The 12,815-nt window shown below is 50.5% G+C and overlaps 5 protein-coding genes across 5 annotated transcripts; 3 read left to right on the top strand and 2 right to left on the bottom strand.

Moving 5' to 3' along the window:
* Window positions 1-1,107: 1,107 nt before the first annotated feature.
* On the top strand, window positions 1,108-2,199 carry EKO05_0000949 (uncharacterized protein; the record flags this gene model as incomplete). The annotated part of the gene is made up of 1 exon (XM_038944847.1): window positions 1,108-2,199. The coding sequence occupies one exon, from the start codon at window positions 1,108-1,110 to the stop codon at window positions 2,197-2,199; it is 1,092 nt and encodes a 363-aa protein (XP_038803492.1).
* Window positions 2,200-2,915: 716 nt separating this feature from the next.
* EKO05_0000950 (uncharacterized protein) lies at window positions 2,916-5,466 on the top strand (the record flags this gene model as incomplete). The annotated part of the gene is made up of 2 exons (XM_038936395.1): window positions 2,916-4,214; window positions 4,264-5,466. The coding sequence occupies 2 exons, from the start codon at window positions 2,916-2,918 to the stop codon at window positions 5,464-5,466; spliced, it is 2,502 nt and encodes an 833-aa protein (XP_038803493.1).
* A 489-nt stretch (window positions 5,467-5,955) lies between these two features.
* Window positions 5,956-6,539, top strand: EKO05_0000951 (uncharacterized protein; the record flags this gene model as incomplete). Its single annotated transcript, XM_038936571.1, has 3 exons — window positions 5,956-6,022; window positions 6,073-6,187; window positions 6,284-6,539. The coding sequence occupies 3 exons, from the start codon at window positions 5,956-5,958 to the stop codon at window positions 6,537-6,539; spliced, it is 438 nt and encodes a 145-aa protein (XP_038803494.1).
* Window positions 6,540-6,824: 285 nt separating this feature from the next.
* Window positions 6,825-9,416, bottom strand: EKO05_0000952 (Phospholipase D; the record flags this gene model as incomplete). Its single annotated transcript, XM_038936724.1, has 2 exons — window positions 6,825-8,864; window positions 8,913-9,416. The coding sequence occupies 2 exons, from the start codon at window positions 9,414-9,416 to the stop codon at window positions 6,825-6,827; spliced, it is 2,544 nt and encodes an 847-aa protein (XP_038803495.1).
* A 1,350-nt stretch (window positions 9,417-10,766) lies between these two features.
* On the bottom strand, window positions 10,767-11,820 carry EKO05_0000953 (Arabinan endo-1,5-alpha-L-arabinosidase; the record flags this gene model as incomplete). Its single annotated transcript, XM_059635536.1, has 2 exons — window positions 10,767-11,456; window positions 11,506-11,820. 2 exons carry the CDS (start codon window positions 11,818-11,820, stop codon window positions 10,767-10,769), a joined length of 1,005 nt encoding a protein of 334 aa, XP_059491519.1.
* Between the last annotated feature and the right edge of the window lie 995 nt (window positions 11,821-12,815).

Below are 12,815 nucleotides of genomic sequence, written 5' to 3' on the forward strand. Positions count from 1 at the left end.
CAGAAATAAAGGAAGGTGATGTTTTGCTCGAGGATTTGGGCACGCTTCTATTCTCGGGAATGTGCGGGCTACATTGCTGAGGTATAGTCCAGGTGTGGTGTAAGACATGCTACGCGGTGTTTACCGATGGGGAAGCTGACGAGGAGCACACAATTTTGCGCTAGGAGGTCAGATGCGGCGCTACCACACATCTACGTCTCTATAAGTACTGTGTAAGGCAATCTTCAGACGCGCTACAAGATATGACTGTCTGCTTCGTGCAAGTTTATTAGACGCTAAATCACTACACTCGTAATTGTTAAGATAGTTGATTGCGTTGTTGCTGTCGTGATTTCTGATGGTGAAATTGGGGACGATCGCTATTTCGAGGGCACGGCGTTTGAACAGCTGCTACGGTAGCTAGCTTAAACTTTGTGAGTGGGTCGTAAAGTGGCTGATAATCTAGCACTAGGTGTTGAAGCCTTCACTGCGCAGGGGCACAGCAGGGACAGCCAGCAGACACCTTTGTTCTGTTGGACTGGATAGATGGCAAGAGCACTTCCATCTTTGGTCCATTACCCAGCATGCTGTCCCCACTCACAAGATTTACGCCGACTACCATAGCAGAGGGGTGTATGCACTAGCCAAAATACAGTTCCATTATACAATTGTATGATTGGCGGTACTGAACAGGTACTACCATGTATGGTATCCGGTATAAGTTCTGTGAGCAGAAGGCAAACAGGGCTGCCGTGCATTGTAACTCAACTGAGTAGATTACACAAAATTTCGTTTCTGATTGTAAGTAAAACGAAAAAACTGCCTTTACCTGCATCTATTCGTCGACAGCATTAGAGCATGTGTGTAACGTACAGCGAAGCTGGATTGAATTGCTAAGTAAAAAGATGCTGTTACCCACTCACAGAACTTTTGCCGGATACCATAAAACACGTGCCTTCTTATAAGCCTCGCGACGGGTATGGGATAATCCCTCGCTAGACGCGTTGAGATGTGGGGGCGGAGCGGGGCTAACGGTATACAAGAGCAGGGAAACTGATAGACACGCGACTTCGCACTGCCTGACTCAACAACGTACTTTTGCCTTTCCTGCCTCGGCTTGTCCCACAAATGATCATGGCAAGGCCGATCCGAGTAGCCGCTTGCCACGCGGCACCCGTTTTCCTTTCAGCAAAAGCAACCACCCAGAAAGCGTTGTCGTTCATCAAAACGGCCTCGAAAAACTCAGCAAATCTTGTCATATTCCCCGAAACATTCATCCCAGCATTCCCAGTATGGAGCGCGCTGCGTGCGCCAAGCCAGAACCACGGTCTGTTCAAAAAGATGACAGAACAGTCGGTCCTAGCAGATGGGGAAGAGATTCAGGCTCTGCAGTCTGCAGCTCAAGAGCACAGCATCTATCTGAGTGTTGGATTTTCTGAGAAGACTCACTACAGCTCAGGAACGCTATTCAACTCCAACATGTTGATTGGTCCAGATGGTCGGGTTGTCAATCTTCACCGCAAGCTCATGCCTACGTTCTTCGAAAAGCTGACCTGGGCCCCCGGGGACGGACACGGTCTGAAAGTCGTCGAAACGCCTTTTGGCAACATCGGAATGCTCATTTGTGGCGAGAATACAAACCCTCTAGCAAGATACAGTCTCATTGCCCAGGCTGAGCAGCTTCACATCTCAACGTGGCCTGCTACCTGGCCCACACGTGTAGCAGATCTCGACTCGGCTCAGGAAGCCAAAGAGAAGAACTACGATAACGTCGCAGCCAATAGGATTCGTGCAGCTGCGCATTGTTTTGAAGCGAAAGCTTTTGGAGTACTTTGTAGTGGGCATTTGGATGACGAAGCTATCGACGCTATCGCTGCAGGCGTCTCGGATGCTGAGCACATCAAAAGCGTACTCAAAACTTCCCAGCGTGGAGCAACTATGTTTCTGGATCCTACTGGCGCAGCCATATCTGGGTTCACAGTCGATGGTGCAACCGGAGAGAAGAAAAAGGTAGATTTTCTGCAAAAAGAAGAGGGCATCTTGTATGCAGACCTCAACCTTGCAGATTGTGTGGAAGGTAAACAGTATCATGATGTCGTTGGTGGATATCAAAGACATGACGTCTTCAAATTGACCGTCAACAGAGAGAGGCAGGTGCCAATCAGATTCCATGATCCTCCTCCTTCGGCTATTGAACGGAACAATCATGACGTTTTGTAGTTGTGCAAATTTGACGAAATATTCATTGCTTTGCGTTTTACAACGTACTCTCATTCCAATGTTTGAATCGTGGACAAGCAACTTCAAGCGGCATGATACACCATTTCACTTTTCACAACACAGTGCAAGGGTAGATGATAGCACAGTAATATGTAAAGCAAACGACACACAGAGACACAAACACCCGTGCTTCGATCACAAGACTTGCGCCTCGCTCTGTCGTATGACCTTTGTCAAAAAGTTCCTCAGGGGTAGTATGATGACGTTGGATTATACCATATTCGCGAAACACAACAAGCCCACAGATCCTCGAGCTCATTTCACTGCCTTGTAGAGCTGCTCGTTCGCGGAAACGAAATGCGCAGCGTTGTGGGGTGTCATGTTTCAGAAACATTGCCCGCATAAGCGCCCACAAGGTCCTTCCCCATATCGACGGGCTAGTGACGAATTAGTAAAGTACGGCAGAGAACAATACCATATGCAGATCCCCTCTGAAGTTTCGGACTAATTGGTCGATCAATGACCGACCAAGATGAAGCGGATCACTTCGTGTGGCTCACAATCTACGTTCGGTCAAACATTATCCTCCAACCCAAGTTTTGCTTTCAAGCATTCTTTTGTTTCCCATGTTTGTTGGCGCTGCTAGTTTGTCTATGTTCCTTATCCGCTTCAGCTTTTGAGCATCACGTTCCTTACCTACCGGCGCAGACTGGACCATGAAGTCGATTCTTTGGACCAGTATCTTCCTGGCAGCAGCTTCAGCGCTACCGACTACCCTTTACGGCCGTCAATCGAATGAGACTGCACCAGCAGTACCAGATTCCATCACCCGTATTCGCCTCAACCCAGCAAAAGTGCGTGACTCGGGCGACACCGATTTCACCACCTGGACCGTAATCGAGGGCCCATCTTCAAAGTTCATCACCAACGACACCGGCTTATCATTTGCTCTATCCGCATCAAGTGGTAAACTCAACGGCAACTGGAACAAAGCTGTGTATACCAGGATCATCGCCTCTCTGGGCGAGCGCGTTATTGGCGAGGGCATTTCGACCATTGCTGACAACGGAGACAACGTCGGAGGCGTTGCAATCAAATTGAGCATCTCTGGTCTATCAGCTGGTGAACACTCCATTTTAGCATGGCACAATGCGTGGGACGCTCTGAAGACTGCTGCTTCTTTGACGGTGACAGTCAATGGCAAGGAAGCCGCTAAAGGCATCAAGCAGTCAATCCGTACCGACAACATCTGGGAGGCTGCTTCTTCTTACACCACATTCACTGTGAACCAGAGTGAGGCAGTTGAAATTGTGTATACTCCCGACACTGCCGGAGATGGACGGGCATTCTTGAACGGATTTGAAATCGACAGCCCGTCCCTCGAAAACCAGATTAGTTTCCCCACACCAGTTCACCGCGACGAGCGAGTTGTCCCTGTTGAGAACAGTACCGACCTCTCTGCATCGTGGAAAGCTGCCAAGACTGTAGGTGCCCTCTACAATGTCTATCTCGGTACCTCACCTACTGAGCTTAAGAGCGTCGCGACGGGTCTATCAGAGCCAAGCACGATGCTAGATGATATCAGCACGCAGGAAACTTACTACTGGCGCGTCGACGTTGTCTCAGGCAACAGCATCTATGCTGGACGTATCTTCACTTTCCGTGCAGCTCAGCTCGCATTCCCTGGAGCCGAAGGCTATGGCCGATTCGCTCGTGGCGGAAGAGGCGGTAACGTGCTCCATGTCACCTCTCTCGAAGATAGCTTAGACGAAGGCACACTCCGAAATGCTTTAACTGTTGCTAAAGGTCCTCGCACCATCGTCTTTGATGTGGGTGGTGTTATTACGACGAAGTCTCGCATCTCGGTTAGCGGTCAATACATCACTCTCGCTGGCCAGACAGCACCTGGGAAGGGCATAGTCATCCAGGGCTTTCCGTTGGGCCTCACTGGTGCCACTGACGTGATCCTGCGTCATATCAGAGTACGCCCTGGGAAAGTCTCAAATCAAACAATTGTAAGCGGCTCAATGATGAGATGTGAAACTGAAAGCTAATGCTACCTAGGACGGGATGGGAATGCAAGGTTCCAACCACGCCATTTTCGACCGGTGCAGCATGGGTTGGACAATTGATGAATCCTTCTCTTCTCGCGACGCAAACAACATCACTTTCCAACGCAACATGATCAGTGAACCTCTCAACATCGCAGGACACAAAAACTATCCAGTTGGAACTGCTCACGGATTTGCTGCCTCGATTGGTGGTGAAGTCGGTTCCTTCCACCACAACCTGATTGCGCATGCTGAAGGACGCAGCTGGAGTATGGCTGGTGGCGTGGATGACAACGCTGCTTTTGCTGGCAAGCTTGACATCCGCAACAACGTTGTGTACAATTTTGGGTCACGTGTGACCGACGGTGGAGCCCACCAGGGTCAGTTTGTTTCGAACCTGTACAAGCGGGGACCTTCGTCGAAACTCACATACACTCTGCGCGCGCAGTACGAGGACGACATGCCAGGTTCTCAATCTTACTACTGTGCCGGAAATGCTATGCCGGGCATCTTCGACGAGGATAGCGAGCAGTACGTTGGAGACGGTATTGGCAAGAAGACCAATGTCGCTTGTTGGGCCGATGTTACGATCAACAACGTTACCTACCAGAAGTTCCACGACAAGCCGTTTTTCGAGAGCTTCGTTGAGACTCAGACTGCTTCCGAAGCGTATAAGCGCGTTCTGAGCGACAGCGGTGTATCACAGCCAGTTCAGGACAGTCATGATAAGCGCATCATCAAGGAGACACTCACTAACACCACCACATACACCGGCAGCGTTGGCGGAAAGAAGGGTATTATTGACAATCCCAAAGATGTTGGTGGTCTTGAGGACTTCCCCACGGTGAAGAGAAGCGCTTCGTGGGATGTAAACGGCGACGGTATCGCAGATTGGTGGGATGGCTCGACGGGTGGTGAAGGCTATGATGTTATCGAGGGTTACCTGAACTTCATGGCCGATCCTCATTCATTTGTAGCCCCGTCTTCTTCGGTCAAGATCGATCTCGCTGCTTTGGCTGCTGGTTTCTTGAAGCCTAGCTTCACCGTCGAAGGTGCGACTTTGGGGGCGGTTGAAGTTTCAGGCTCAACAGCTACGTATACCTCGAAGGGAGCTGGCATTGAGCGTCTGACTGTCTCCATCGAGGACTCTGAAGGTAGTAAGTGGTCGAGATCGTTCGGTGTTGCTGTGTTCGAAGGCGCAGCCGACGCGGAGTGATCGCGATGACCTCCGGGAGTTACCATCTTTTCTTCACTTTTGTAAATATGAATTCGCTTCTATACTAAATCATCATTTCCATGATGTATCTGATTCCCACGTATGACGACTGTTCATCGTCTTGAACAGTAGTGATGTCATGGCACGTGAACACGCGATTCATCCTCCCATCGTACGTGAAAAGGAAGCCCCGCCACGACGAAAGCGCCGAAGGGAATTTTTTTGCAGCTCAGAGTTTATATTCACCAATCGTCGTCCGCAAACAAGCTCCAAGTTCGAAAGGCGGAGCACGTATGCGGGTAAGCTTCATCATGATGTCAAGACTGAAACTAGCATCGAGGAGCTTGTACCTGCATATCCAGCGCTACAAAATGACAACATACCACGCACAACCCCTCCATTGAACATCCTCGGTTTTCCAAAACGTTCAAACGTACTCTCCAGGCTTCAAAACAACCCTACACTCACGTAACCTTTGCTCTATCCACAATGCCTCGTCAAGTCGCCCCTCCCCCATCTGGAGAGTTCCAGGTTACACTCTCCAAGCCTTTCTCTGGTATGTAGTCCCCCGTCTCATCTATATTCTTGATCTTAACAAATAAACAGGCACACCAACCCAGCAGATCGAAGTCATCGGTGGTCACCACGGCTCAGCCTCGATCCGCCGCACAAACACATCGAACAACGGCACCTCGGACGAGAAGAAGGGCGATGTTCCCGCGTAAGTCTTCGTTTTCTTTTCTCACCTGACGTCTTTGTCTCTTTCTTTCACTATGCCAAACCATCCGCAAGCTGGAATTGAGCTAACATATCCCAGCGATGACGTCAAGGAGCTGTTATCCCTCGTCTCCTCCCTCCGCGGGTTCCCCTCCAGCGCAAGCAAGGACCTGTACGGTGCGGACGTCAAGGTAGATTTCAACACGATGGAGATCCAGTGGAGCAACGGTGACGACGACTCGGCGGCGGATGTTGTCGGTGAGATTGCAGGCGAGCAGAAGGATGAGTTCAAGAGGGTGGCGGACAGCATTGAGGCGCTTGCGAGGACTTTTGCGAAGAAAGACTCGGCTGTCTAAATACTTTTACTCAATCTGAGTGGGAGGCATCGGTCACGCAGGATGAGGTGGTGACGCAGATAGTAGCTCAAAAGCAATTTCGATGTTATGGATGGACTTGATGCTGTGAGAAGAAAGTGACGAGCATTAAGCGATAAGGGATAATAACCAGAATCCAAATGCAGAAGCACGGGACAAGCAGTTCAACGGCCATCCAGTCCTCCCACTGCAAATCATAGCGCATGACATCATCTCCGAAACTACGCCGCTGATACTCAAATGAACCCACATCTACAGCGCGATTATCTACGTATAAACAGACTCGGTGAAAGAGTTGACCTGCAACCCTCTTTCCGCGAGATCCGCCTTCTCCATGAACTTCAATTGCATCCACACTAAATGGCCCTGAATGCGGTCGAGCTCCTGTCTAATCTCCGCAACCGGCCTGATGGTATCGTACAAGTGGCCTTGCTTGTGATCCTTGTTATTCTTCGGGTTTGGCGTGAAGTTGTCGTAGTCTTCAAAGGTGAGGATGTTGTCGTCGGGATCGGCGTGGAACAGAGTCCTGAAGACTTCTGTGTTCGTGGACGCGCGCTTGCACCACTCGTCCCACAGTTGTGGGGAAAGAGGATCGGCGACGAAATCTGCTTCTGGGCCAGGCTGCGGGTCATTGGGAGAGTTCTCGCCGGGGGGTTGTGCGTTAGGGTCATCTGTAGCTTCAAGGGCTTGTGGCGGTAGGAGACCGAGGTGTTCGCGCCAGAGGTTGGAGCGTAGGTCGTGGGCGAGGCGAGCGGCTTTGTAGGGTTTGCCGTCCATCTCGATTTCAATTTCATCCCTGTCCTGCAAGACGATTGAGAGCTCAGAGTCGTGGAGACCGAGTTGCGAGCGGTCATTGATGTTGGAAGAGCCGCAAATCACGTACTTTTCGTCGACGATGCAGAGTTTGGCGTGAATGTAGAGCTCTTCTTGGAAGAAGTGTTTCTTCTCTTCTTCTGGGTCGCCTTCCCAGTCTTCTGTGCTGGGCTTCTTGTCGTTTAGCATGGCGTCGTCAGCGATTGAGTCTGGATCGATGATGCCGCCCTGGTCGCCCTTTCCAACATCCGCTTCCTCGCCCATGAACATCCTTCTTAGCTCCGCAGCCTTTGCCCGTGCTTCTTCCCCATCTTCGAGGGGTGCTTCCAATTCCTCGATTTCAGCCTGTTCAAGGTCCATGTAGGATGTTCCTGACTCCTTCTCACGCTGCTTAAGAGTGTCGGTGACGTTGATGCGATCGTATGACCGAAGGTTGAAAAAAAAGATATGCTCATTAGGATCAACACCCTGTGCCTTGACTCGCTCAAAGATGCTGTCTTCTCCACGGCAGATGCTCTTGAATTGGTAGTCCATAATCGCGCGCGTTCCCGCAGCCGCGTTGTCTCGAAGATCGCCGGCGAAACCCGGAATTGCTGGAATGACGATGATGACTCGGAACTTGCGACCCTCTTTCCCGGCATTTACGACAGCCTCGACAATCGCAGCTCCGATCTGGTTGTGAACAGGACTACTGTCATCTTTGCGGGTATTTGTGATAAAGAACTGGTTCTCGATGTAGACGTAGTGCTGTGCGTTGCGGATGAGTTCGATGTAAGCATTCTGAATGCTGTGCTCCTCTGGCTGGATACCCATACTCCAATCTGCGCTACTTCGCACCAGCTGCGCATGTACTGTTCCACGGTTGTCTAGATTCTTGGTAGAAAGTGGCGTCTTCGGGTGATGTACGTAATCACCGACGGGGAACTTAGGCCTCTGCACTCCAATGAGATCTTCGTCCTCACCTTCTCGCCCTTCCATGGTAATCCAGTCGTATCGTTCGTCGCGTTTGTACTTGTCCCGTTTGACAAAATTCCATCGGAGGGCAAAGTGTTCGGCAATATCATACACAGCCGGGCCAATGACACCCATGGCGACATCATGCCATGGCATACGACCGTACTCAAGCTTGTTAAGCTTGTTTGACTTCCAGTCTTCGACACCCTCAAAATCCATGATACGGTTGTTGTTGAAATCCTGGCCCGGGAAGATCTGGTTTTGAATTCCGGAGGGATGCACGTCCGCCAGCGGATGTTGTTTGTTGTCCCATCGTCCATAGCACAAGTCCAGACCTCCAATAAATGCCATTGCGTAGTCGATAACAATGAATTTTTCGTGATGCGCCCAGTAGAAGGTCATGTCTGAGGCGTTCTCGAACACATTGTGGTCCGGATGTCTCATCACATTGATGTTTCCATACCCTGGCTCGCCCTCTTTGATCAATCCAGCGAGAGCTTTCTTTGTGTGTTGACTATTGCATGTGAGTGCAGCCGAGACCTTGACATGTTAGTTGTGCGACGATGCTGATCTTGCCGCATCACATACCTCTTTGTACACCGAGACGTAGATTTTCACACCAGCTTGTGCACGACGCTTGAGAATCTGGTCTAGTCGCCATTTTTGGTTGTAGAATGGAGGACGCTTGAGGAATAGCTCGGGAGACAGCCACCAATCTGCAATATAGATGGTTTCCTGCGCCTTCTCCAAAGCCTCCGCGACAGCCCAGAAGTAATCTCTACCATCTACGTACCACTTCACCATGTTGCCTTCTCTTTCGGGCGCAAACGAGTTGAACCGATGGTTCTGGCTGACCCTCGTGCGCTTGTTGTCTGTTGCCTGCTCATGCTCCTCGTCATGGCGATGGTTGGCATTGAACAGGTTCTTGAACTTGCCGACTTTGTGACTGACATGCACAGCCTTGACATGTGCATCTCTCAGCTTAGTATGCTCCAGCTTCTCCTGCAGATCTTGGAGTTTCTCGCTGGCTTTGTGGTTGAAGGGGTGGAAGAGCTTCTTCAGCCCCTTCTGTTGTTTCCCCGCATCAGACATGTTTGAGGCGCGCACGAACGTCCAACGCCGATCAAGAAAGAATGCGATAGATTGAGGCGCTGAAAGAGGCTGAGAAGTGAGGCTTTGCAGTGGAGAAGCACGCGGCGCAGGGACTGGACTTGTATGCCGGTGTAGCACAGTGCAAACCGGTATTCTTCGTGTGGAGTCGCTGCAGAGATGCGTGAACAGAAAGACCGAATGACGAGCGCCAAGGACCGCGTTTAGCCACACTCAGGCTGGCGCCATCTTAAGGGCTGATTCGCGATGGTTTCATGCGTCAATTTACCGTACGCATCCGCATTCAATCCTGGCATCTTTTGCGCGCTCTGCACAGTGCTATAAATACGCACCTGTCAAAGATGTCGCTGTGGCATGAGCGCTGCTCGAAACCTACCTTTCACCCCGCTCGGAACTCGTTTCCGATCCTTGCACGACATCAACTCGAGCGGTGTATGTGATTGGGTCAACGGAACGCCTGCAGTGTTGGAGGGGCTGGAGCACACGAGCTTCCTTATTCACGCACCCTCCCAGCCACCAAGGCAACAGGCTCGCCTGACATGGCATCAGCATTTATCCACAAAAGGAGCATGAACAGGCGAAGTTTCCATCCAAAGCAGTGTCCGTGTCTAGGCTCTCATAGTGCAGGCCAAGCTTTGCCGCGATCGAGATAAGCTTTCTGCGAGATCGCCGCCTAGAACGGATCTCCCGGCACAAGCCACGAGGGGCCACAAAGAGCTCCGCGGATACAGCTGTTATCAGCTATAGTACTGCACAACCCCTGTGTGCGTTTGTGGATGCATTGATGAGAAGCCAGTAGATCACAAAGTCCTCTCTTCTGTGCCACTCTGTAGGAATTGCGAACATCGTCATATCAAGTGAAGAACATCAGGTAGTGAACAATTTCGCAATCTCCTGTGTTATGGAAAGAGTTTCAGATACAGCGCACAGCCCTTAACAGCTCCAAGAGCAGTCACAATAGCACTGTTTACAGTTTACAACCTCAAAGCCAATACAAAGCCTAGCGCCTAGAGACATCGATACAAAATGAAAGAACTTGCAGATGTTGCGCCTAGTAAACTTCGCAACACGCTTCACCGAGCGCAGTACATGGTTGAACATGAAGCAATAACAGTACAAGAGATAGGGTCCACTCCAGTGCTACTTTCAACCAAGAGCGAGCACACTGGATCTCAGTCAGTTTACCAACTGCTGAGACGGGACCAAACATAACATCGCAGAGTCACACGCTGGTGAGATGAGCACCTCAAACAACAATCGGCCATCCATCCCTCCACTCCAGAAAATTCCAGCCAAAGAAAAACTGATCAGCCTCATAGCCAATGCTTGGTTTCACTGTCTTTTGTCAACTTCATCCACCGCTACCATTGACGTCCACTTACCATAATGATAGTATATAACATCTCTTCTGTCCTCAATTTTCATTATCCCCTGTCCGCCAGGCGCATATACATTCCCATGACTCGCCAGAATCGTGGTCCCTCCACTCTCAGTCTGACAGTCCCTGCCATCACGGTCGAAATAAGGTCCAGTAACAGCATCAGCTCGGCAGACCACGACATGGTACTCATCGCCGGGTGGCGCGAGGTATGGCGCTCTGGTAGGCGTGTTGCAGCATGCACCGACGGAAAAGAACAGGTAGTATGCCGAGTCGTGCTTCCAGGTTATTGCGCCCTCGACGACGGCGGCGCCGGCAGTGGAGTTTGTGACAAGTGGTCGAATGGCTTCGGTGGTTCCGTCGAGGGCTGTGAGGCGCGAGGATGAGGGAATAGTGAATTGCTGGATTCCTTGCCAGTAGGAGCCGAATGTGAAGTATATTGGATCTGATGGTGATTCTTGGAACACGTAAGGGTCTATGAGATTATAGGTGTCGGAGAGTGGTAAGTTGAGGGAACCGTGGTCTGTCCAGGGTCCAGAGATGGAGAGGGACGTTGCGAGGCCGATTTGTGAGCGTTGAGAACCCATTGTGCTTACAGAGTAGTGGATGTAGTAGGTGTTTTCAAACTTAGAAATCGAAGGGGCCTAAAAACGTCAATCTTTGTGTGAAGTATTGAAGTCAAGAAGAGATTACCCATATGTCTTGGTCAGGAGCAACTTTGATCTTCGTGCCTTCAGTGAGAGCAGGGCCTTTGTATATCCAAGGCCCTCTGAGGGAAGATGCAGTCGCGACTGCTATATTACCACTCGTAGAGAAGCGCCAGTAAGTGCCATCCTCGTAGAAGATACTAGGATCATGGATGTGGGAGCAGTTCCCTACACATGGCGATGGTTCAGGGTACAGCGAAGGGTAGTAGTTCGTATCACTTTGAGGTACTGGCGAAGTGAGGCCAAAGCGGAATAGGAGAGGCAGGAAGGTCGCGAGAGTAATAATCACTGATACACTCATCGCTGTAAGGAGAGAGAGTGCGTTGGAGTGTGACGGTATGATGTATAGAGAATATCTTGAGCGCATGCAATTGAAGACGAGTGGAAAGAAGAATTATCGCAGAAGCCATTGAGACCCGTTTTGTAACAGATCCTAACCCAGAGGATGGTCATGCCGATGTTCACCATGACCAGCTACAAACGTAGTGCAGCGGTCGACAGACGCCCTGGGAGAGCGGTAAGCAGACGCCAAGTCGTGCGAACAGATACCTTGTTTTCGTAAGTACGTGGAGTACTATAACAAGGATCAGCGGTGTATGGACGACCTTAACCTAAAAATACAGCTGGTGGCGGCTCATTGGCTTGTGTTGGCTTGGCTGTCAATACTGACTCTCGCTCTAGATATAGGTCTCGTTGCTTGATTCGAGGCCTCCGGTCTGGCTATAAGGCATCCATAATACCCTCGTGAGCATACAGTCAGCTGCCGAACCTCTCAAATCTCATTGGTGATTTTCACTTCTGGGGAGTAAAACGATAGATGAGCTTCTGATGAACTGACCATGCTGTATAGAGGTGGTATCACAGTCGTATGGGTAGGCTGTGACGATTTGAACTTCCGGCTCTTGAACTTCACAGCCGGCTGGTCAAGTCGCCGAGTCACACAAACGATGCCAACACACAATAGCCAATCTCTTGGCTACACAATCCCGCCACGTGCAATGTTGCATTTGGTATCGTAAACCAGATTCCACTGCGCCATGTTGTGTCAGTGGTACCAGAGTGAAGCTGGCTGTAGCTGGCGAAACGCGTCGGAGCGTCATGAATCGAGCATCTTGATACGCTGTGTGGCTTCAAGTTCCCCGTTTACCACTCATGTGGTTAGAGGGTTCCTCGACATACGATCCAGAGGATGCAAGGCTTTCGGGTAGGACGCAACGTGGTCATGACCACAGCAAATATATTGTAATACGAAATGTTCCGCCACCAAAAGCTTTCCACAGAGCATCCATTGATCGA

Source organism: Ascochyta rabiei, chromosome 1, assembly GCF_004011695.2.
Source record: "Ascochyta rabiei chromosome 1, complete sequence".
NCBI lineage: Eukaryota > Fungi > Ascomycota > Dothideomycetes > Pleosporales > Didymellaceae > Ascochyta > Ascochyta rabiei.